The sequence below is a fragment of the Malaclemys terrapin genome, chromosome 3 (assembly GCF_027887155.1).
Source record: "Malaclemys terrapin pileata isolate rMalTer1 chromosome 3, rMalTer1.hap1, whole genome shotgun sequence".
Classification (NCBI taxonomy): Eukaryota; Metazoa; Chordata; order Testudines; family Emydidae; genus Malaclemys; species Malaclemys terrapin.
In genome coordinates this window covers 196249327-196275173 of record NC_071507.1, presented here as the reverse complement: position 1 = coordinate 196275173, position 25847 = coordinate 196249327, and the positions used below count along the sequence as shown (strand labels likewise).

Sequence of the window (25847 nt, the reverse complement as noted above, 5' to 3'; positions counted from 1 at the left end):
CAAGCAGCCATTTATCTGACAGGAAGCTGAGTTGAGGTTAACCCCTTGTTCACCGGGGGAGGGAGAGGGAGGGGAAGGTAGGTAGTGCCCCTGCACCCAGTCAGACAAAGGTGTGATGTTGCATTTCTGAATGGTTGCTTGTTTCCCCAGGCGGATTTACAGTGAGAGCTGAACGGTTGGCATTCCTGAATTCACCCAACCAGGCATCATTCCCGTTTCCTCATTCGGCCATCCTTGACGATCTGGATGGGTCCCTCACAGGACAGGAAGGAAGTCACCTTCTTGCTTCTATGGACACACTTGCAGCTTCCTGCGTGGCCAGTGCAAACTTCAGTCACGCTGCTAGGGGCAGTGTTTGTGGAAGGAACGTTATTTTTCACCGTATGTCTATTGGTTTGTAAGTAGCTTTGCAAGATCAGGTCTGGCCTGGGCTTTTATGTTCCATATTGGGAAGAGGTATCAGGTCTGGGCACAGTTGTGGAACTAAGGAAGGCTAAGATTAATCCCAGCTCTGCAACGGCCTCTCTCTATGGTCCTAGGCAAATCACTTACCCTTATTATCTTGGTTTCTATATCTGTAAAATCCGAGCTTGTCCAAGGGGAAGGTTGGACCTTAAAAACCTGACTCTCGTTTATTCTACAGTCCCTTCACATAACTCTGGCAGTGCAAAGGAGCCTTAAAGTAGATGTAGTTGTAATTTATGCCAATTGTACAGCCCTTCACACTGTCAGAGTGGTGTAAACAGTCCTTAGTGTAAATGAAAATCGGGCCTCTCTGTATCTCAAGATGGGCCCTGAAACTGAGGTAACCAAAACTAGTGGACACTTTTGGCCTAAATGACTTGCCCAAGGTCACAGAGTTTATGGCAGAATTGGGAATTAAACCCAGATTTCTGGTCTCCACCAGATATTTTTAGACAATTAAGAAGGCATCACAGGTAATGGAGGATTAAAGAAAAAAGTTTGAATTACGTTAGATTCAAAACAAGGAGAATGTTCTTACAATTTTTTTCCCGAATTGCTCCCCAAGTGTGGATTGTTCTGAAGGTAATGGCTGATTACACCTATCACTGGCAAACTCACTTCAGTTCAGTCTAATTCATTTTCCATGTTAATTTAATGAACTTTCAGTTTCATATAATACTATTAATATTGGAGCCAGCATTTCATGGTCATACAGGCTGAGCTACCATTGAATCAGCAGCCATACTGTTTATACGTGTACTAGAATTATAGAATCATAGCTCCCGTCTATACTTACCTCCGGGTCCGGTGGTAAGCAATCGATCTTCTGGGATCGATTTATTGCGTCTTGTCTAGACGCGATAAATCGATCCCGGAAGTGCTCGCCATCGACGCCGTTACTCCTGCTCCGTGAGAGGAGTATGCGGAGTCGACGAGGGAACCTGCCTGCCGCGTCTGGACCCGCGGTAGGTTCGAACTAAGGTTATTCACGTAGCTGAAGTTGCGTATCTTCATTCGAAGTGGGGGGTTAGTGTGGACCAGGCCATAGGGTTAGAAGGGACCGCAAGGGTCATCTAGTCTGACCCCCTGCCAAGACGCAGGATTAAGTACGCTGACTTATTTAATTAACAAAAAAAACTTTACAATAGATTAATTTCTGGAATTCTATTTCAGTTGTCTTTTTCTTGCTGACACCATTAGGATGTATGTAGCCTTTCATGTTCCTGCTTCATAGAAACATAGGATTGGAAGGTGCCTTCTGTGTCATCAAATCAAGTCCCCTGCTAAGGCAGGCAACCCTGTTGTATAAACTTTCCTTCTCTTGCCATGAGGTGCTAAAGCACCTTGCATGGGGGTTCCCATCAGACCTCACTAGTTAAGCAGGGTTAGGCTAGGTCAGTATACAGAGTCTCCTTACCCAGCTAAGCTCACAACAGCTCCTATGCTCAGCATTGAGAACAGAGTTTGTAGTTCTCATCTTCAAAGCTATTTCTGGGACTGGTTCTAGCTCCCTGAGGGTCTTTCCTCACTCTACATGATTATGAATTCCCGCTACAGCAAGGGAATAAGCTGCTGGAGTAAAGGATACGTCACCCTCAAGGGTGAGCCTTTGTGTTTGTGGGAGACAAAGCTTTCTTGGTAAATCACCGGTGGCTTCACTCCCGGTAGCGCTTAGCGTTCCTATGATTCCCACCACCTCCAGACAGAAACGTAAAACCCATTTCTCTGACCTGACACCATAGACAAACCCAAGACAAAAACCTACTGACCATGGGGTGCGTAGAATTCAGTTAATGTATTAACTCTTTGAGTATGTCTATAGTGGAACGGCGGGTGTAATTCCCAGCTCAGGTGGATATCCCTGCACTGGTTCTGATTGAGCTAGCATGCTAAAAACAGCAGTGTAGCCACAGCGGTGCAGTGAGACAGACTAGCTGCCCCAAGTACGATCCCATCTGAAACCCTAGATGCATACTTGGGCACCTAGCCTGTCTGCCACTCACGCTGCCACAGCTACACTCCTATTATTAGCACGCTAGTGTGAGTATGTCTACCCGGACTGGAAATTATACCTCCAGATCCAATGCACACAAGCCCTTAGAGCTTGTAAGGTACTCAGATACTACAATGATGAATGTAGGATAAGGATACATAGTCTAGGTAGATAAGAGACCTGAGTGTTGTTTGTTGTTAATGTAGCAGCTGGCACTCTACCCTTTAAATCAACACTATACTAATTCCCCAGCACTGTGGTTCTGCACATGTCCAGCCCAAGTCCTCACCACTCATCCCTGAAGAGTCCATGGCACTTTTCACAGGAGTAGCAGAACTAACCCCACTGTCCCTGGGGAATTACATTCTACCTCTATGATTTCGGTTGATTATGTTGTTCTTCCTGGGCCAAATCTTTACACCAGCTCAGGAGATGACCCCCGCTGACTGCAATGTGGTCTCGTGGTTACAGCAGAGGATTCTGAGTCAGGAGACCTGGGTTTTGTAGTGACCATTGCCACTAACATTGGGCAATCCAACCATTTTCTATGCCACTTATGCCCCCATCGAAAAAAGGGGATTATGATAATTAATAGAGCTGGATGAAGATCTTTCCTCCATATTTTTTATTTCTTGGATGAAAAATGGCTTCTCAACAAAATGAAAATTTTCACACTAAAAAATTGTTTTAAAGATTTTTTTTTTGACAAAATAAGAATATTCCTTTTTGTTTCCTTTTCTTCCCTGAGGGAGAGGAATCACTTCCTGAGCAGCTCAGGTAATGAACTATCTTTTGGAAAGCACATTCAGACCCTTTTTATTTTGTAACAGGACTTCTCAGCCTTCAGATATAAAGGTTCCCAATAGCATCACATGAGGCACTTAATCCAAAAGCCTTTAGAAATTCTAAATACGTTAGAGGGCAGGATGGTTCAGTAGTTAGGGCACTATCCTAGGACTGGAGACCTGGTTAAATTCCCTGCTCCTCCACAGATTTCCAGTGTGACCCTGCGCAAGTCACTTAGGCCCAGATTTTTAACGGCCCAGAAGTTTAAATCCCATTGACTCTCAATGGGATTTGGTTCCTAACGGCCTAAATGCCTTTTGAAAATGAGATTTAGGCTCCTAAATCAGTTAGGTGTTGCAATGCTGAGCATTGCAACACCTAAATACCTTTAAAAATCTGGGCCATAGCCTCTCTGTGCCTCAATTCCCCATCTGTAAAATGCGGATAATACCTTATAGGAGTGTGGTGAGGATAAATGCATTAAAGATTGAGAGGTGCTCGGGTAATATGGTGATGGAGGCCACATAAGTACCTAAAATAGATGATGTGTTGTCTCTCCTTGAGAATCTCCCTCCAGATTAAGGTGCACAATTTGCCCTCCCTATTCCATTATACTCTTCTCCTTGCCAGCCTGCTTCTTTCTTTGCACTGCAAGTGAAGGTGTGATTGTAGCAAGGGTAGGCATAGCCATGCTAGCTTTAATCTAGCTAGCACGGGTCTCTCTAGCAGTGAAGACGTGGCAGCACAGACATCCGTGTGGGCTAACAACCCGACTACATACCCAGCGGGCTCGTACGGGGATGGCTAGCCTGCACTGAAGCCCCTGCCGCCACATGGTCACTACTATTGTTTCCCACACTGGCTATATTAAAGCTAGCATGGGTATGCTCACACATGCTACAATTGCGTCCTCATTTGCTGTCTAGATGTACCAGAAATGTAAATGAGAAACAGGCCCCATATTTCCTAAGCCTAGTCACATGAAGGGTCATGTGATTAAAAAAACCTGAGTACCCCTGTTATTTAGTTCTGCCTCCTGTTTGCTCCATAGAGAGGAAAATATATTGTGGTGGTGAGTAACAGTGTAAACACCTGTTTGGACCCCTTTACAATGTGCCAGTGGCATAAGGCCTATGGGTATGCCTGTGCTGGAGATGTGATTTCCAGCTTGCCTAGACATACAAAAAGAGCAGTGTAACTTCAGCTGCACAGGTAGCAGGGTGGGCTAGCTACCCCGAGTAGGTACCTAGGGTTCAGACAGGAATCTCTACGTTGCTAGGCCATCCTGCTGCGTGTGCAGCCATGGCTGCACTGTTATTTAGAGTGCTAGTTCGATTTAAGCTAGCGTGGGTACATCTGTCTGAGCCGGGGATTACATCTCTACCTCCAGCTCCAGTGTAAACATAACCTTAGTGTAAATGACAATCAGGCTCATAACAAGACAGAACAAGGAGTAATGGTCTCAAGTTGCAGTGGGGGAGGTCCAGGTTGGATATTAGGAAACACTATTTCACTAGGAGGGTGGTGAAGCACTGGAATGGGTTACCTGGGGAGGTGGTGGAATCTCCATCCTTAGAGGTTTTTAAGGTCAGGCTTGACAAAGCCCTGGCTGGGATGATTTAGTTGGGGATTGGTCCTGCTTTGAGCCGGGGGTTGGACTAGATGACCTCCTGAGGTCTCTTCCAAACCTAATCTTCTATGAGTCTAAAGTTCAGTTTCCTACCAGATCTCCTGTGTGTCAGACTCTTTCTAAAATGCTCAGGTAGAGGCAAATTTCTCACTTCAGCTTTGATGGACATATAGCTCCAATGTGCTATTCCAGTTCACCTCTTGTTGCTACTGCTGCCTATGGGCGCTGGACTGGTTACGGCATTTGAGTTGCTGGCAGCTAAAGGAGAAAAGTTGCTTAGCCAAACATTAATACTACTGCTCGTAGAGGGAGGATACATTAGAATGGCTCTCTCTTAAGAAAAGTGTTCTAACACATGAAAAAAAATCACTCCAGCTTTTTGATTCCCCCTCCCCAAGCCGCCCATCATTTCATTTTCTGTTTAGTGTACAAATCTGTACCATTTTCCAGTTTTGCTGTTTCAAGCGCGTTGCACACTGGCAGCAGTGCTGAAGAGCGCTGTCAGATGGATGTAAATAATTCAGAGCCTTCGTATTATTCATGTTTTAGAAGAAGGAAAAACATTTCCACATAGGAAAAAAAAAAGTTGCTGTATAATTGCAGAACTGGGGGACATTTTCGGTAGCCTTCAGCTACATAGAAACTTCCCATGGAAATATTATTTCTATTCACTTTCACTAAACCAAAAGTCTGTAAATCAGTGGGATCACGGAGTTGTGTGGTTTAGTGGATCAGGCACTAAACCGGGAGTAAGGAGCCCTGTGTCCTATTCCTGGCTCTGCCATGTGGCCTGAGGCAAGTTACTTCCCCTCCCACTCTTTGGGAGAGGAAGTAACTTGTGTTGTCTATTTAGATTGTCTTATCTATTTGTCTTGTCTGTTTAGATTGCAAGCTCTTGGGGGCAGAGGCTCTCTCTTATTCTATGTACATACAGCCCCTAGCTCAGTGATGCCCCAGTCTTGACTGAGGCCTCTGGGTACCCCCAGAATATAAATGATAATAATGAATAAAAAGTGGTGGTGCACTTCTCTAACAGATATTCAGAGCCCTCTTGTTCCTTCCAGTTCACAATGCCAATAGGTCTTGGGGGGTGAGCAGAACTAACAATTAATTAGAACCTTAGATCCCAACATTTATGAACTTGGGGAAAGTTTGAATCTGGCATTCAACGTTGCCCTTCACTGCAGGTGGATGGCTTAATAGTTTAGGCTAGTTGCAGCAGGGGTCTTTGGCTCTTTCCTTTCCTTTCCGGCTAGCCTCCCTTCTCTTTCCATTCTTTCCAAGAGCAGGGAGTCAGCTGATGCCAAAGATACTTGGCAGCACTACTTCCCAAGGCCAGTTGTTAGCCTGTCCTCCAGTGGAATGTTTTCTGAACTGAGTAACTCTCCTCCATGGAGATCAAGAGCATCTTCTCTATGCTGTTTCCAGATCTCACTCTCCTGAGTGTGCACTACCAGCCAAATCACCATCATGTTAAGTTGAAAGAACATCAGCTTGCAGCCCAGAACATCAGCCCACATAGTGTGCATTCGAATAGAGTATAGGTCAAAGAGGTTTCATTCACAGGGACGGTGCTCTACAAATGGACTCGTCAGGGAAATGTGGAGGGAAGTGAATAAGGGGCTACAGAGAATGAAAGATTAAAGTAAATATTTACAGCATGACCAGAGGATGTCTTGGAGGAAGGTGGATTGCATCCAGAGGTATTGAAGGTTGTAAACAAGAAAGAGGGAATGGTTTATGAGAGTGTAACTAGGAAAAATGGGAAGAAGTTGAGAAAGGAAAACTGGGAAGCAGGGACAATTTCCTCACAATGAAGTCTATTGGTCTTGGATAATCTCCCCGGAGAATGGTGAAAGAAAGTACTATCATTTGAATAATTTAAAACTGGACTGGGCAAAACACAAAAAATATACTGTAGGGAATAATTCTGCATGGCGTCTCCAGGCATGATGTAGATGGCCTTCTAGCTGGTGGAATTTCCCATCTATGATCACAGTACCACTGGTGCTTCCTCAGAGCCATGTAATGCAGGAGACAAGGTTTCTATCTGATCTGTTAATGCTGTTGGAGTGGATTGTATCTAAAAGGGGGGAAAGACCCTGATGGCAAATGTTAAGAATCAAACCCAGATCACCGGAGTCTTAGTGTAGTGCTATAGCCACAAGACTATCCTCCTTTTCTTATGCAGCCAGAAGTTTTCTAGGGCTATTAACAAAACACTCTAGAGTCCGGCCATCAGAATCTCACTCTGATTCCACAGTGTTGGAAATACTGTGTATTTTTGTTTAAAGAGAATGGATCAGATGCTCGGTTGCACAGCAATAAATGCAGTGACTGACATGGAGTTGCTTCAGATTTACCCTAGTGTAAAGAGATCAGAATTTGGTCCTATTTGCCTGAATCTTGATTCAGTGTTTTTTGCTTTTGTGTCATGTTGATATTAACCCAAATGCAGCATGTTTGCTTGTCGTGCTGTTACTTGGCAGGAGATATTAAGGAGGGAAGAGAGAGGTGAATTCCGCATGCCTTGAAAATGACCCTTTTTGGTTGTGTATATAAATGAATCCGTTCCATGGAGTCACTTTTGGGAGGTTGGGATCAAGATCTCAAATTCACAGCTGCCTGCTATTCCTACTGTGGGCCAAACGTAAGCCCTTAATATAGAACTAGTAAATAAGTAACCCCCACCCCTCCCCACACACGCACACACACACACACAGACACTGCCATGAAAAATATGGGGGAAAAGTGGAATTTTTTTTTTCAGAATATGTAGGGAGTTTGACAGTATTTCAAAGAAAATCCAGTTTTGGCTTCTGAAAATCCCTGAAATCTTTGATTTTTTTGGTTTTCATTTTTTTGATCAATACCCAATTGAAAAATATCCCCCTCCCCTCCCCAAAAGAGGACATTTTTGCAAAAACATTTCTATTTTGTCAAAAAAAAATCATTATTTTATTGTTACAAATAGTAGATGGTAGAATTTGTACCTGTTCTATCTGAATCTAAAACCCCAAGAACTTTGAGGGAAATATGGATCTGGAGCCAAACTTTGCAACCTTGATCCATATCTCTATAAAAAGAGCATTTTCTATCAAGTCCAGTTGAAATTTAAACTAATGTGTCACTTAAACTGCCCTGGAAGGGCTCTTTACATCTTTTAAAAATGTAATTGAAGCTTATAAAAGTCTTTATAAATCTACATGCGCGAAAGTTATTGAGTGCTGTGAAGAACAGCGTATGCCATGGTGTAGTGTTGAGTGGCTGCAGGCTAGATACGGTCGCTCAAAATGCCACTGCTAACCATATTATCTTGAAAATGTGAGTCCCTATTAATATTAAAATAAATTCTCATTAAAAAATTGTCATACTGTGATTAAGTGACTTTAAAAGTTTCTTCTCCTCATGCATGATTTTTACAAGAAGAAAGCATTAGAATAATCTCCATTACACAGCACCTTCCATCCCAAGGAATTCTAAAAATACTGAGCTGAGAAAACTTTATACAGTCCAGGAGTAACTTTGCAATTCACTCAGTTTCATCTGCCTCCACTGTGGAATTTTCAAAGCCAGGATTTTTGCCCAGCTCCAGCCTTGCAACTGAGCCTTTTATTGCTTCTCTCCTTTATTTTGCTGGAGAGGAAAAGATTAGCTCACTTTTTGATTACCTTAATTCCTAAATCTGGTCTAATATCCTCTCCTGTAGTGCATGCACTTGCTACAAACACAGCAGTCCTTGATGTGCCAGTTTAAAAGGAATCGTGAGCCCCCTACTTCCATGACTTCAAGAGAAGAGTTTAAATGATTACTCTAGTTTTGCTTCTCCTTTGATCTTTACTTATCTTGGTGCCTATGTGTGTACCTCTTCCCACGTCAAACACATGCAAAGCTACACTTTTCCACTCACTACACTGTTGCCCTCGGTACACACATCTTTGCTAAACACACACACTTATTCACACATACAGACGCCTTTCCTACACTTACACACACTCTTCTGTTAGCTTAAATTGGTCTCGTCAGGGGTCATGTGATGTGGTTTAGCTGGTGAGCATTTAACAGCTGGACGCTGGCTGTTCAATTAACAAGCCTACCTGTTTGAATTTCCTTCCGGTGTCCGGCTTGCTGCACTGTATTTCTTCCATAATTGATTGGTCCTAAGATTGAATTGATTTTTAGTGTAATGTTCATGGACAATGGCAGTATGGCTGTGAGGTAAATTATGGCAGTCCCAAAATGCATGCCTCCAAATTTTCAGTGATTGCCTCAGTTCTGGATTCCCAACTTGAAACACCTCATGTCTGATTTTCAGAACTGTATTTCAGCATCTCTGAAAACCAGGCACAAAAGGCCTGATCCTTCTCATACTTATACCAGTGTAAATCAGGAGAATATCCACTGAAGTTAGGAGTTACATCATGCAAGGGAGATAAGAATCACATTCCCAGGCTTTGGACTTGGGTACACATATTTACGCTAGGTCTACGCTACCCGCCTGAATCAGCGGGTAGAAATCGATCTCTCGGGGATCGAATTATCGCGTCTCGTCGGGACGCGACAATCGATCCCCGAATCGACGCTCTTACTCCACCAGCGGAGGTGGGAGTAAGCGCCATCAACGGGGAGCCGCGGAGGTCAATTTTGCCGCCGTCCTCACAGTGGGGTAAGTCGGCTCCGATAGGTCAAATTCAGCTACGCTATTCGCGTAGCTGAATTTGCGTATCTTAAATCGACCCCCCCCCCCAGTAGTGAAGACCTGCCCTTAGTGACAATATCTAAAGGTTTTGAACCTCCACAATTAAAAATAATATATATATATATTTTCCTGGGACCACCACCTAAACGATAAGAGTTTGCTGTAGTCATTGTTTGCATTTAGCCTCCATTTGTACAACAGTAAATTAGAGTATTGACACAAATGTTTGCAGCCCCATTTGAAGGGAGCTGCTATTTGATTTCCTGTTTTAAGGAGATGGATAATCATAATGGGTTATTTCACAAATGTACCAAACAGAATGCATTTAGAGATAAACACAGCGCCTGCCTCCATACACAGAGATATGGAGCCTTAGGATAAGAAAGCTAATGGTAAACATAAACAGGAGAGTTAATATTTGTTCTCCTTGGTGCTGTTGATTGGTTCAGCAAATCCTTCGTGGGCCATCTATGTTCAACAGCTCTACACAGTACACTTGAGCTAAATTACATAACAGTTTATACAGCCGCAATGGTAAATTGTGATTCAGATTGTAAAGTTCTCTCTCGTAACTATGCCATATTTCTAAAGCAAATTACTCCTTAATTGAATTACTCCACTTTGATATAAAAATACAGCACTGTCAATGAGTCATCCATTTTTTTCTGATACAGTTTGTAAAAGCTTCCGACTGTTTAAAGCAGGGGTTAATTTTGCATTAAGACCACTGCCTCCTGGTTTCTTTCAAATAAAGCCAGGGGAAGTTCAGGGAAAGGCTTTTTCTTTTGGTAATGAAGCTCTCTCATGTTAATGATCCATGCAGGCTCCCTTGGCTCCTTTGAATTAGAAATACTTGTGCCTGTGCTCCTCTGCTTCATTAACATTAAAGAGAGGTAGATTGGTGGCTATTTAGGGCACAGTGAAATTGTTGGCTATTTAGGGCAAATGAAAATGATGCTAATTGTGGCTGGTAAATTCCATTAGCGGTGTAGTCCCATTTTGGAGTTCCTTTGGCAAGGATATGAAAACAAGCACAGGGGCATCCTTTTGAAGGGAATGTGATATCAACTTCAGGGTTAACTTGTTTCAGAGTAGCAGCCGTGTTAGTCTGTATCCGCAAAAAGAACAGGAGTACTTGTGGCACCTTAGAGACTAACACATTCATTAGAGCATAAGCTTTCGTGGGCTACTGCCCACTTCTTCGGATGCATCCGAAGAAGTGGGCAGTAGCCCACGAAAGCTTATGCTCTAATGAATGTGTTAGTCTCTAAGGTGCCACAAGTACTCCTGTTCTAACTAACTCTTGCATAAAGTGGCAGGGCTTTTTCAACCCTTCCAGAATCTGGTTTGATTATTTTGGTGCTGATGCCGGGTTAGGGTGCATGTGGCTGGGGTAATATCTGAATGAAGAGTAGGACAAAGCGTTGGAGAGCTGGGGACAAAGCATTCCCAGTTGAGGTGATCCAGCTGTGGAACAACCTTCCAGAGGCTATTCAGGGAACATGGAGTATGACTGTCCTCAGGAAACGTTGCAAAACCTTCCTTTTTGGAAAGGCCTTCCCACCACAGGAATGACACTCACACCCCTTCGACCCAAAAAGCTCCAAACAACCAAAACGAAAAACAACCCCCAACCCCCAATCAACTGAAAACAAAGAGTAAATGAATAAAACCTAAAGAGAAAAAAACAAAAAAACCCACAAACCTTATCCCAGATTGAGTTTTTAGCCAAAATGGGACAAATGCCAGTGATTCCATGAAGACAAGGGACTTTGCCATTGTTACTGATGATACATGCAAGGCACTCTCCTACTACGGTGATGGGCAGCAGTGCAAAACTGTATGACTGACAGATTGTATCCAGGCTGGTTTGCCCAGCCTGAATTTCCTGTCCACTTTTACCCCTATTAAAGGATGCTAGTTGAGAGCTCCCATAGAAAAACTGTCTCGAACACCCAGTTGTCTGTGGGGCTTCAATATAATGCAGAGATTCTGTGAAAATAGAAAAGCAAAAGTGACATGTTTCACTGAAGCTGGGGACTGTGGCCCTGAATCTCCTCTCACTTGCTGTGGTTTTACATCACTATTGCACCATTGGTTTCACTGGAGTTACTCCTGATTTATACTAGTGTAAGTGAGAAGAGAATCAGAGCCTCTGTCACATGAGTACCCTCAGCTCACTCTGATAGTGCTATTACTCCTATGAAGGTTTTCCTCCGCACCTGAGTAGGTGTGAAAGTGCTCACAACCTATGACAGTACTCTAGTGCTTGTCTGTTGCTTGCTTAATTAGTGTGACTACCTTGGCCCATCTGATGCCTACAAGGGGAGGTTTATTAGTAGTGAACTACCTATTGAACCCTTCTAAGCTCCTTCCAGTCAGTTTCTATTGTTCTATTCTCCATACTGCCCTCCACCCACTATCCTGCTGCCGAGTGTTCTGTAAAAGGCAATAATCCTGGAAAGCGGCGCGGGCCGAGGGATGTGCTGGCCGCCCTCCCCGCAGCCCCCATTGACCTGGAGCGGCGAACCGCATCCAGTGGGAGCTGCAATCGGCCGAACCTGCGGACGCTGCAGGTAAACAAACCGTCCCGGCCCGCCAGCTGATTTCCCTGATGGGCAGCATGCCAAAGGTTGCCGATCCCTGATCTAAGCTTTAGAAACTTTGCATGCACTAGAGAGAAAAAAAATGCTGGATCTGAGCAGCAGCTCCTGGAAAATCCAAGGGTTTGTTTAATGTTCAGCATGCATCTTCCTAAAATATCAGCATATGCAAAATTCACAACACATCCACTTTTTAGGTCCTGCTAGATATATCAGGACCAAAATTCAGTCCTGATGTAAGCCCAGTGAAGTCCTTGAAGGCTGAAGCACCTGACATTGGCACTGTTGGAAGACAGAATACTGAGCTAGATGGACCTTTGTTCTTACAATTTGGGGGACAATAAGGGGGAAGAGAGGGCTGTCCTATGGTAACAGCTGTTTAAAAGCTTCGGGGTAATCAACATGGGTGAATCTAGTAATTCCAGCTGTACTTTATTCCTTTTAGCACTGGAATTCAGTCATCTTAACTACAATGTGTCTCACCCACATGAATGTTGTCATTATTACTGTACATTGTTGAGTAGTTTTTGATGGACTGGACTGGAGCTAGGTGAGAAATGGGAAATTAGAGAAGAAGTATTTTTTTTTAGTTTTTCTTTGGATGGTCAGATAAATGGTTCTATGAAATCATCACCTGTTTTGTGAGTTGACTAACCAAACAGTGGTCTATGATGTGATCCACACTCTCTCTTTCAAGTCTCCTCCTTTGTGCAGGAGCTGAAAAAGATATTTGTGAGCCTAAATGACATATGCTTCCCATTGTTTAATGGCCATTTTATAGATATTATTCATATATTTGCTCCCCCCCGAGAAGTTAACATTGTGGAAAGACATGTAATGCTAATGTGTTGCACTTATAGACGGTAGTGCTTTCCATCCAAAGATCTCAAAGGGTGGTAGAAACTCCAGTAAATTAAGCTTCATGAATTAGGTATTATCTGCATTTTAGAGACGGAATAACTGAAACATAGAGAAGTTAAGTGACAGAACTGGGAATAGAACCCATATTTCTAAGGACCCAATGAAGTCAATTGAAAGAATCCCACTAACTTCAGTGGGCTTTGGATTAGGTCCTAACAACTGAAAAAAACGGAGGTAATGTCCTAGATGTCACACAATTCGGATATAGTCTTGTTCTGGCTTTAGGAAATGACTGTGTAGAAGGCCTGTTAATCAACTGAATAATCTCTGGAGCTGGCTGGAAACAGGACTTCTGAAAAAGGTTGAAGTTTTGGGAACTTGTTTTGATTCCACATTGGTCCTGTAGAAATTTTTCATGAAAAAACATGAGAGCGTAACAGAGCAATAGAGAGAGAGAGAGACCCAACCTGCACTAGACCGGCAGTTAGGGCGTGCACCTAGGATGTGGGAGACCCAGCACTCCCTGCTTCAGAAAGTAGGGTCTAGCAGATAGTGAACAGGCCTGGCTCTCCCGCAGACTTTCTGTGGAACCTTGGACAAGTCACTTCACCTCTGTCTCCTCTTCACTCTTTTTCTTTCTCATCTATTTACAGTATGAACGCCTCAGGGCAGAGCCTGCACCCCCATCCCAGATAGGGCCTGTAGGCACTACTATAGAACAAATAAAATGTAATAATATTATTAAATGAAGGGTCTGAACACAGATGTAATGTATTTTTTCCTAGAAAAGAGGCTCCAGACTTTCCTTATAATTTAACCGTGACTGATAGTAATAATAAGACAACCACAGTCCATTACGTCTCTGATACTTTATCAAACCCCTATGGTTGGATGGCTCTGCTCTTGGACCAGGAGACTTACACACTGACTTTTGGTAACCCTTTTGTCAGCAAACAACTGCAGGTAATGCTGTTATTTATTTACTTATTTATTTATTTTATTTATAAAATGGCTTTTGTAATGGATGAACAGCATTCACCAAAACCATATCAAGGAACAAAGGAAGAGAAACCCTCCCATTGTTCTGGATGGGCAAACAAAGGAGGAAGAGTACTGCGTGCTCATAAAAGAACACAAGATAGTCTTCAGATCACATACAGTGATTCAGAGCACCTTTATGAAATTGCTCTGAGCTGGAAGAGCATTCTGGGCACTATTGGTGAATGTTCGCCCCGGTGCATAGGGCCAGAACAAGACCTATGCACCACTTAAGACCCACCAAAGCTTGGTCTTGATGGCCCATAATTTCTACCCATGTTTTAATGTAGTCAAGAGGATTGATTTAGCATCCACTTCCCACATATCATACATAGTCTTTAACATTCTATGCTTCTGATACCAATTGACAAAAGAATGCATTACACTTCAAGAAAATGCATGTTCATTATGTTTCCCTCCATCTAGTACTCGGCTACGTTCGATAACTTCATTGCTGGGAATTACTTACTGGTGGAACATGAGAACCTCCCATCCTATGTTGAGGTCATGGTGTTCTGTGGGACAAGGCCTGGTCAGCTACTCCAGTCACTTCCTTCACATGATCAGAACAAGGGCTGTGACTGGTTTTTCAACAGCAAATTGGGGAAGCTAACCTATTTAGGTAAGTGCAATGCAAGTAATATATGTAACTTTGTGCAAATGAGCAGTGCTGGAGTGGCCAATCTGCAATTAAAGGCCCTGATCTGCAAGGTCTTAGGCATGGACATAGCTTTAAGTCAATAGGACTACTCAAATAACAAGTTACGCACATCCTCAAGTCTTTGCAGGGTCAGGGCCTTAATCTCTTAGTTATCCACAATGGAGGGTACAGCATGAGCGTTGGCAACTGGTGCTTTGGAGGTGAAAAGGCTTTGGAGTCTATTATCAATCCCTTGAATCCCCCACCTTAAATGTCTTAGGAGACATTTGCTTTGAGTCCAATCCTGCACCCACTGAAAGTCATGGGAGTATTTTTTTTTTGACTAAGGATTACTAATATGAAGAGTGGATCCTTACATTGTGAACTCTCAGTGGCTTTGTAGACCCATGGGTTTGAAAACATTGACTTTTTTAGAGATAATTTCTAAATATTGTGAATATTGACTGTTCTTTATTGTGATCACCAATGCCTGCTAATTTTGCAATTTGGCATTGACAAGCTCTTTAAAACCTGGGACTTTCACCCCTTTATCCTTTTCTCCAGCAAATCAGTCACTATGGTGCTAAATTCTGGTTGTGAAAGGAGAAGTAATGATTAGGACCATGATTAATAATGGCAGTACCGGAAGTCACTAGACCTCACAGTACCTTTTGAGAGGCAGCTATTCTCATTGATATTTCACACATAAGCTATATCTACACTGCAACCAGGGTGTAACTTGGAGCTCCCGTAGATGTACTTGCACTCCCTTTATTCCAGTTTATACGGTTAAAAACAGCCGGAAGAACACCGTGGTGCAGGCTTCAACGCTGGCAATAGACTCCCCCGGATAGTGTACTTCACGGTAGTGTAGACATACCCTTAGCTAAGCTAAAACACAGAGGGCCTGAATCTGACTCACCTAGACCCTTTTGACACTCATACAACTTCATTGGCTTTATTGAGTTACTTCGGATTTGCACTGATTTGATTGCAGTAAAACCTAGAGAAGTTAAGTCACTCGCCCAAGGTTGTGCTAGACATCTATCACAGAGCAAAAAATCTTGATTTCTTTGCAATTTACTAACAGTAAGGAGGGGGAAAAGACACATACAGCTACATGCAAATCTGAAGACCTATTATTTCAAGTACATATATGTCAACAGTTGGGCACTTTGGATACCCTGCATAAAATTTTCCCTGAAATAGGGAAGCCTGGGAAAGCTGAAAAACCGTGGCACATTTCTTGGCACGTTATTGACATTAAAGAAATAGATCTGACTAATGCTGTCAGCAATAGTGAGCTATGATGTACCATTTAGCACGCAGTAGTCTCAAACATAATGGTTACATTTCTATTCCTCCTTTCGTCTTGTTTTCATTCTGATTGTGTTGCAATTTGGACATGTTTTTTTTTAATACAGGGAAAAAAGATTCACGTCTGGCATTCAAATGAATGAAAACATCTCCATCTCACATTTATAATCCATGCTGAGAACATTTGATTAGACTGCAACTAGTACTTTACTTACATTATAACTGGGAGACCACTAATATAATATTTGTTACTGAAAAGCTAACTTTGTGGTGAGGGAGAAAATCTGAAATGAATGGATTTGTAGTGTTGAGGTGCCACTTAATTGCTATCGTAAACTCTAGTGCACGTCTCTGGAAGTTAAAGTTACACAATTTCAAATAGAAAATAAGGCACACCTTTTTAACAGTGAGGATTATCAAGCATTGGAACAAAACTACACAAGGGTATGGTGGTTTCTCCAGCACTCAAAGTCTTTAGATCAAGTTTGGATATCTTTCTAAAAAAAAAAAAAAGTCTCTAGCTCCATTACAGGTTATTGGACTCCATGCAGGAATCAGTGGGTGAAATTCTCTGCTCTGTGCTATGCAGGAGGTCAGACAAGATGGCCACAGTGGTCCCTTCCAGCCTTAAAATAGATGAATCTGTAAATTGAAATAGAGAGAACGACACTTTTGGTTTTAGCCCTCGGAACGCTCTGCTGTTTAACATTGTGAGCTGTTTTTTTATTTTTGTTACATTTAACTATATGAAATAATTAGTCAACTAATTAATCCAGTTTACAAGCTTTGTAGGATTCTTCAGCTGTCACTCACATCCAAGCCTGAGGCCTATGTTTAGTCTCAGTTCTCTTGTTCATGTGACTTGGTCTCCATGGCTACTGGCTGCATCTGCTGACACCCTACTCTCTATTTACTGCTTAATTAAGAATTTCACGCTCAGCCCTTATCTGCCGCTAAGAACAAGAACACACTGTTAAGAAATTCCAAATTTAGGCTGCTGCACAAGGAAAGCCTTTCTTGTAGGCCTGACTGTGTGGAGCCTCTTTAACTATTCTCTTGGCAACTGAGCTGCCACCCTTCAATCAAAAATCATTAAATGGGGCAGAGATAATGAGCATGTAGCATATCAAAAGGAGGATGTTTGCTTGTGCTAAGGAGGAAAAGCTGTAAGGCCCTATAAGCAGCCGCCACTTCAAAGGAAGAGGGGGCTGCCCCGTCAGCAGGGCTGATAAAGCATCATTTGTTCCTGCTTGACTTATGTAAAAGGTCTGGTATGTTAGAGTCCCGTCTTGCAGACGCGAGTCCGCGCTCTTGGTGCTCGTGTGTCAGCAGTTAGGCAGCTGGGCCCAAACAGCATCAGCCAGAGCATATAATCACTTGACTCCGTCTCGACAATGGACACTTGTAGGGGGTGGTCAGGGGGAGGTCCCTAGGATAATAGGAACACAATTATTGCAGCTGCTAGGGAGGGCTATAATTCTTCCTGGAGAAAGTAGCAGGCCCTCGCAGAGCTGGGGGAAGACCTTGAGTGTATTATTCATATTCTGACTTTTGGAAGCACTTTGCTGTACCGGTGGGGTTCCAGCAGCTGCTCATGTATCGCCTCTCTCTAATAATTGTACATTCTGTCAGGGGTCAACTTACTTTTGACCCTCTCCCTTTGTGCCAGTTAAAAGGCTTTTTAGGGCAAACTGTTGGGTCGTGGCAGGGGTGCATTAAATCCAAAATTAACGCCAGTAAATACGGATCAGATGCCAGCTCATTCAGAGGCAGGCTCCTAAATTCACACAGCCCTTTGCTCAGCCCCAATGGAAATTAAAAAAACGACCCAACAACTGGGAAGATATTGTTATTCAAAAAAGCCAAACAGCTGAATGAATCTGCCTCAGCCAGCATTGGGGACTGCTCATGTTCAGCTCAGATGCTCTCTCTGCCCCCCTTGTCTGATCGGTCACGGAATTTGACCAGCATCCTGCAAGCTCTCGTCTTCGGGGAATGAGGCTCTCTGACACAAAGGACGAGAAAATATAAGGTTGGGAACAAGGTGGTGAAGCTGCCCTGGTGCTTTACTTGTTTGGAAATTAGAACGTGGAACAAACAATGCAGAAGACTCCTAATGTGGAGGGATTATAATTATAATGGGCGATAAGTAGAACCCACACGATCCAGTGTTTCTGAGGCATGGAGGACGCATACAATGATCCTGTTAACCAAGGTGCTGACTGCGACCTACGCACATTAATTCTGTTAACTAACTCCCATACAGCCCTTTGAAAAAGGATCTTTTCAGAAGTTCAAAATACAAGGTGCTCACGGGCAGATTATTCCCCTCTGCTGCTGGGAGCTGGGGGAAGAGGGTTATAGCCTCCTGTGCTGAAGGAATTTGGGGGCTACTCTCATCCATACCTCTGTAACTGTGCTCTTAGGAAAAAGAACAGGAGTACTTGTGGCACCTTAGAGACTAACAAATTTATTAGAGTATAAGCTTTCGTGGACTACAGCCCACTTCTTCGGATGCATATACATGCTCTTAGGGTTGCTATGCATCCTTGTGTACGTGGGAAGATGCTATTTTCCTCCAGGACATCTTGTGTCCCAAAAGAAGTGCTCCGAGAGCATTTGTGGGTCCTGTAGTCACTGTCTGCCCCCATGAAACACTAACCTACTGTGACACAGGCTCACATCATGACTGTGTTTTGATGCGACATCGCCACGTTGTGGCATGGTGATCTCATGTCACGGTGTGGGGAGGTAAATGTCATACTGGGGCAAACTCAGACAATGTCATCTTTAAGTCTGAGGTATTCTATGCAAGCTACAGTAATGACTTGTTTTGGACTGTCAGCTCTTTGAGACAGGGATTGTGTTTTCATTATGTAAGTGTACAGCAACTAGCAGGACGGGGCCATGATCCTTGACTGGGGCCTCTGGGCAGTACCACCATATAAATAACCAGTGGAATGTATTTTAAAACCCTAGTCTTGTGAAACCCTTTGAAATTACAAAGTTGTTTTCATTTCGAAGAGTTCAAGGTGGAACCCTTTTTCATTTGTTGTTCAATTTTTATGACCTTTATATTATTATTATTATTATTTATTAATTACATTTGCATTGTGGTAATGTCTGGGAGCCGAGTCTTGAACCAGGATCCCATTGTGGGAAGCACTGTACACATACGTACAACAAAAAGATAGTCCCTGCCCCAAAGAGCTTACAATCCAGGTATAAATCAAAACATACCAGATGGATAAATAGACAGGTGGGATCAGGGAAATGCCAGGAAGCAATGGGACAGTATTGGTCAACATGATAGACAGTGGTCTCAAACTGACTGTTAGGTTTTTTTGCAGGCATTGTGGCAAAGGAGAGTTCAGAGGAGAAATTTGAAGGTGGATAATGAGGTGGCTTAGCAGATCTTTATGGGAGCAACTCCCAAACATAAGGGGCAGCATGGGAGAAAGAATGAAGATGCGTGTTTGAAAATTTAATTAGTGGGGAATGAAAGTGGAGGTTGACCTCTCAGTAGTGAATCAGAGATGATAGGTAGGGTGGGGATAGGCAGTGAAGAGTCTTGAAAATGAAGACAAGTAAGCTTATTAATTGAAACATTTTTAGTTGAAATATTTGTCAAAAACATGATTGAAACTTTATGAACATGGTTACTGACCTTTTTCATTTACTCCAAACCCATTTTCCAACGAACTTAATATATGGACCTTGTCTCCTTGAAGTCAATGGGACTACTCACATTTAAAGTTACACAGGATCAAGGCTTAGCATTGTATTGGTGCTGCATCAAACCAGGTTTGCTGTTTAATTAGTTTAAGCAACTTGAATTTCATTATTTTGATCGTTCTTTCTTGTAAATACCTAAAGTCTGATCCAAACTCCATTGTAGCCAAAGGGAGGTTTTCATTGATCTCAGCAGGAGAAGAGCAGGCCTCTAATGAGTTGTTCTTTACATGGAAAATTACTGTATAAGCAAAACAAAGATGCTTCATTCATATTCATTGCCCAAGTTTCAAGGGGCATTTTGGATGAAAGATTTGAAGTGGGAAGCTGGATGGCTCAGGAGATTGGTAACACAATAATAAGCCTTTAACTTCTAGCCAGTTTGAATTCAGACCGAGTAAGTAATTTCCAAAGGTCACAGAACTATATGAAGGCTTTTCAGTGGCCTATATGTGAGGATATGATTTAGTCACGGAAGTCACAAATTCTGTGACTTTACTGGACCTCTGTGACTTTGGCTTCAGCTATCAGCAGTGGGGGTGGAGCTGGGGCTATGCATCCCTGACCCGCGGCTTCAGCCGGAGCCAGGGCTGTGTGTGACCCCCACCACCTCTTTGGCTGGGGCTTGAGTGAGAACTGCTGCTGTGTGCCCCTGCCTTATGGCATCGGCCGAGGCTGAAGCCAGAGTTGTCCCCCCTCCTCCGTAGAAGTGGGGCTGTGGCTGTCAGTCCCCAACCATGGGGCTCCAGCTGTCAAACCCCCCCCCCCCAGCCCTCTCTCCCCTGTTATTTTTAGTAAAAGTCATGAACAGGTCACAGCTCCCGTGAATTTTTGTTTATTGCCCGCGACCGTCCGTGACTTTTACTAAAAATAACCATTACAAAATCTTAACCTTACGTCTATGAAATGAGTTGAGTGTTCTCATTTCAGTTCCTAGCGGACAGGTGCCCCAATCACTGACCCACGGAAAAACACCCTCACACACAGCACCAATTGGCAGCCTCGTTGGCAGCCTCAGTGGAGAGGCCAAAGAGTGAGTGGATTGTGGTGATCAGAAAATGAAGACTAAACCACACTCTTTCACTCTTAGAGATAGTCCTTGTAATTCTGGATTGATGCTCATTAATATTGCAGATTGAGGAAGCTCATGCTGCCTCAGTCTTTGCTGCAGCCATTATTAATCCATTAAGAGAGGAATCCAGTCTTGGTTTGCCACATTTTAAGGTTTTATATTGCTGCCCAGTTGTATCCAAATCCACATGATAATACAGTTCTGAGCAGGGGCAGCTCCAGGGTTTTGTCTGCCCCAAGCAGCCAAACAAACAAACAAACAAAAAAGTTGCGATCGCAATCTGCGGCGGCAATTCAGCGGGAGGTCCTTCGCTCCGAGCAGGAGTGAGGGACCGTCCGCCAAATTGCCGCCGAACAGCTGGACGTGGTGCCCCTCTCCGAAGTGGCCGCTCCAAGCATCTGCTTGGTAAGCTGGTGCCTGGAGCCGGCCCTGGTTCTGAGCACCATAGTATATAGCACCTTGTAGTAATTTGCCAAATATTCTATCTCCATCTCCCCAGCTTTGGAAGATCTGTCTCACGTGTAGTGCTGTAGATGCCTTGTAGTTGAGTGTGATTTCTAAAAGTTTTGATGTTTCCCATGATCTATGTTGGCCCTATTGATGTTGAATGGCATGGTGTTGTTTCTTATTTGTAAGTCAGGCTATTGGAGCATTTATCCTAGTTTCAGCACTTTCTAATAATCACAGGCAAGTTTTCTGTCACTACATAGCTGATGAAAGACTGTTTTGCTCCTCCTTCACATCAACTCAGAGACCTAAACCAGGGGAAGGAAGATGCCAGGAAGTTTGAATTCAAGAAGGCCTTTATGTATGATTCACAGCCCAACCATGCAGGAAGGGTTGTAATCAGAAAGAAAATTGATGGGCCTGATAAAGTTTTTATACAACTAGGCCCTGGAGCCTTATTAACTGTATGTTGCAAAGAGGCACCTTAATCCAATGTTTACTAATGACATCCTTTATCTGTGTTGCCTGTATCTCTTCCTGTTCCTTGCCTAAATGATGATAATATACTCAATATATAAACAAAACCACCCAGAGAACTAGGTAATTACGTCCTTGTCTGCTCTCTGGGCTTGAATCTCCACCGCATGGGTCCTTGTGTAGGCATTTATTCCTGAGTGAAGTGGGTGTAAAATGCTTCCCAATCAGCATGATTGTGCTTTACACCTACTTTGCCTTGCACTAGCATAAATAATTACATTAAATGCTAGGCTGTAGAGAATCAAACCCTGTAGTTTTTAACGAAGCTGATAAGTTAGTGACGTGGTTAGCTCTAAGCATGGTTAGGGTTATCACCCAACTTGAGTAGTTACCATGGCAGCTAGCCAGGAGTTGCTTTTGTCATTGGCCTGGCCTAGTATATGGTTGTCTTCATGTAACCAGGCTGCAATAGAGTTACCTGCTGTATAAACAGAACCCCTTCACCAGCTCTATGTAACCACGATAAACAGTCCTCCTTGTGCTGATCTTTCTGTGCAGTGGGAAATCCCAGCGTTCTCTGTTTCATGTGTTGCTGGTGCCATTCTGAATGTCTGCTGGATATTCTATTCCCTGCTGAGGCAGTATGGGGATAGCTGACCAGATTTTCCCGGAATGCATTGTTGTAATCAGACAAACCGGGTTGTACTGTGAAAAAAGCTGTGTGTGTGTTGTAACCAAGTCAGATGAGCATATTTCATACCTTGCAACTGTTTATACTCGGGTGTAACTCCATTGATTTCACAGGATTATTTCTGATTTGCCCTGACATAAGTGAGAGGAAAATGAATAGTGAATAGACTGGCCTACAGCAGATGGTCTAAACCGTTCTCCTAAAACAATAAGTTACTTCAGGTAGTCCTACTTCTCAGCTCTCTCCTATTATGATAGATTGCCTCATTGCTTATACCCAAATTACCCTTTGCCTCCCCTTTACCTTATCTTACTGTTGAGTTCATTCCTGACAGAATTAGAACTAAGCCTCAGTCTGGCATAATTTAGAAATTTGTGAAAGGAACATATTTTTGTTCAGGCTTTACACTGCCAGCTTAATCTTCCTGGCATTAATTCTATTAAGGTTTTCTTTGTTTCTCACCACTAATGCTGAGGTGAAGCAGTACCACAAAAACAGGATTAATCTCTTCGTGGTACTCATGTTGCCCCTGCACCATAACGCCTCACAATCTTTAATCAGTTTATCCTCCCAACATCCCTGGGAGTTAGGGAAGTGCCCTGGTCCCCATTTCACAGATGGGGAGTTGAGATGCACAGACACGAAGTTCACACAGGAAGTTTGCAGCAGGGCAAGAAATTGAACCCAGTGCTCCAGGCTAGCACACTAACCACTACACCCATCTCAACAAGAGACAGAAGCAGAGTCGCAGACCCAACTCTATGGCATTATTAAGTGGAGTCCCCGTATGGTGACTTTGCACTTCAGAGTTGCTTTTGCAAATATGGCACCAGACTGTAATTAACAATTGGGAAACAAGGTGTCGCTGAAGAGCAGGGTTGTGGCACCTGATTACGAATTAATCAGGCATGGGAAAACCCACATGGAATCCCATTCTGTTTAATTATGGAAGCCTCATTCGGCATAGGAGCATATGCTCCTAACTCAGTCTAGTGTTTTAAACTGACATCAGATAGTAATTATCAGAAAGAATCAAGTATTTTGATTATTCCCACTAATTTATTGACACTTAAAATTAATGGAGCTCAGACATTCTAAATTAGCTTGGTTGCACTGGGAGATGGGAAGGGAGGTAAGGAGGAGTGGCTCTCACAATTTCAAAGGACAAAGGCTTGCTTAAAGATAAGGTAAGTAAAGTACAAGGTGACATGCACTCCCATTGCTTCTTGCTCCTATCTGGTGAATGGGGGAAGAATGGCCACAGAGTTGCTTCATCTGCATACGTTATTTATTCAGAACTGAAATGGACAGAAGTTCTAAAGGAGAAGAAGCTCTCTTCCCCCCTCTATTGGTGAACAGTGGGAATTGTGGCTACAGTGAGAGCTTCATCTGCATAAACTTCTTACCCAGAATTCCTCCAGTAATACTTGGGAGTCACCATAACTGTACACACACTCAGAATTGGTTTGGAATTGGAACTGAGGCAAGGGCTCACATCTTTCTTTAGTAATAAGGGTCTTTTCAAGGGACCTACATTACTACTGATTTTTCTTCATTGAGGAGCCTGTACTGTGGGGTCAATTCTCTGCTGAAACCTACAAGGTAGCTTCTTGAGGGGATATGATGCAGAGAGGGCTCTTTGTTGAAGCCACTGAGAATAGCAGCAGAGGTGAGTAAATTCTGGTAGGGTTCTTCCTACCCATCAACCAAATAAAGCTGAAATCACTGTAGTTGGGTTAAGAGGTTGAACCGCAGGACAGGACCTGGCAGGATTTTGCAAGGGATTGGAGGCAGGTCTGCCCAAGTGCATGTCAGTACTCTGGGACTATGCTACCCATTGACACCAAACCGTGAGTTGTGTTTAGCGGAGGGAGAAGACAGAAGTGATGTGGTAAAAGGACATTTGCCTACTGGACATTCACATTGGCAAGTAGGGAACCAAGTTAAAAGACTATTGCCAAAGTTACCATGGGGGAGTGTTTTACTTGTCATTCATTTAGAAAGCTCTAGGTCCCACTGTCAACAAGGTTGCCCCTCTCAAATTGCACAGAGGTGAAATCATTACAGATAAAAGCAAGCAGTTGTTTTGTTGGGTTGAACACTATTCAGAGCTATACGCACAAGAAAGAAACATCGCCTGCCAATCACTGAACCTATTACCAACTCTACAGGTCATGCCAGGGCTAGATGTGAAGCCCACTGTAGAAGAGCTAAGCAAGGCCATTGATTTGCTATCAAGTGGCAATGCTCCTGGAAAAGATGGCATCCCAGCAGAAATCCTCAAGTGTGGGGAAGACAGCCTACTACCATATCTTCATCAGGTGCTACTTAAATGCCAGAAAGAGGGTGAGGTACCACAAGAGATGCGCGACAAAAACATCATCACTTTGTATAAAAATAAAGGCAAAAAGGGCGACTGCAACAACTACAGGGGTATCTTGCAACTAAGCATAGCAAGAAAAGCTTTAGCAAAAGTCATTTTAGTGCACCTACAACAGTTGGTGAATCATGTCTACCCTGAATCACAGTGCAGATTCAGAGCTGGAAGATCAACTATAGACATGATATTTTCTCTACATCAACTCCAAGAAAAGTGCAGGGAGCAAAACCAGCCATTGTACATTGCCTTTGTGGATCTAACCAAAACATTCAACACAGTCAGCAGAGCAGGTCTATTTGCGAACAACTGTCCAGTTTGACGGGTCCACTTCGGACAGCTTTGAGATGAAAATCGGAGTGAAGCAAGGATATGTTCTTGCTCCTACACTCTTTGGAATCTTCTTTTCAGTACTCTTGAACTGTGCATTTAAGGATATGAAAGATGGAGTATATCTCCACACAAGATCAGATGGGAAACTCTTCAAGTCAAAGACCAAAGTCAAAAAGGTGATAATTAGGGAACTTATATTCACTGATGCTGCTGCCCTCATAGATCACAATGAAGATCTATTATAAGAAGTCATGGGCTGCCTTTCAAGTACCTGTCAGGCATTTCTATCACCATCAGCATCAAGAAAACAGTTGTATTAGGACAGAGGGTTCCACAAGATCCGCCAATTACCTTAAATGCAAGCCAGCTAGTAATAGTCCAAAAGTTCAGCTATTTAGGTTCTACAGTGATCACCAGCCTCTTACTGGATGAAGAACTAAATGTTCACATTGGAAAGGCTGCCACCACTTTTAGCAGACTAACTAAAAGAGCATGGAACAACTCAAAGCATACCATCAAGACCAAAATGCCAGTGTACCAAGCTTGCGTCTTCATGTATGATGGGGGAAACATGGACAACTTATGCTCATGAGGAGAAAAAGTTTAATAGTTTCCACCTATGTTGTTTACACTGCATACCCAACACTAAATTGCAAGATAAAGTCACCAACGCAGAGGTTCTTCAA

General features: G+C 43.1%; 1 protein-coding gene across 7 annotated transcripts in view; it reads left to right on the top strand.

Annotated features, from left to right (window-relative positions):
* Positions 1–25847, top strand: part of PKHD1 (PKHD1 ciliary IPT domain containing fibrocystin/polyductin) — a 390722-nt gene that overhangs the window by 216554 nt on the left and 148321 nt on the right. For all 7 annotated transcript variants that reach the window (XM_054023612.1, XM_054023614.1, XM_054023615.1 and 4 more), the window contains 3 exons: positions 151–397; positions 13823–14000; positions 14502–14697. In XM_054023612.1, the coding sequence (XP_053879587.1) occupies positions 151–397; positions 13823–14000; positions 14502–14697 (621 nt within the window). The remainder of the gene's footprint in view (positions 1–150; positions 398–13822; positions 14001–14501; positions 14698–25847) is intronic.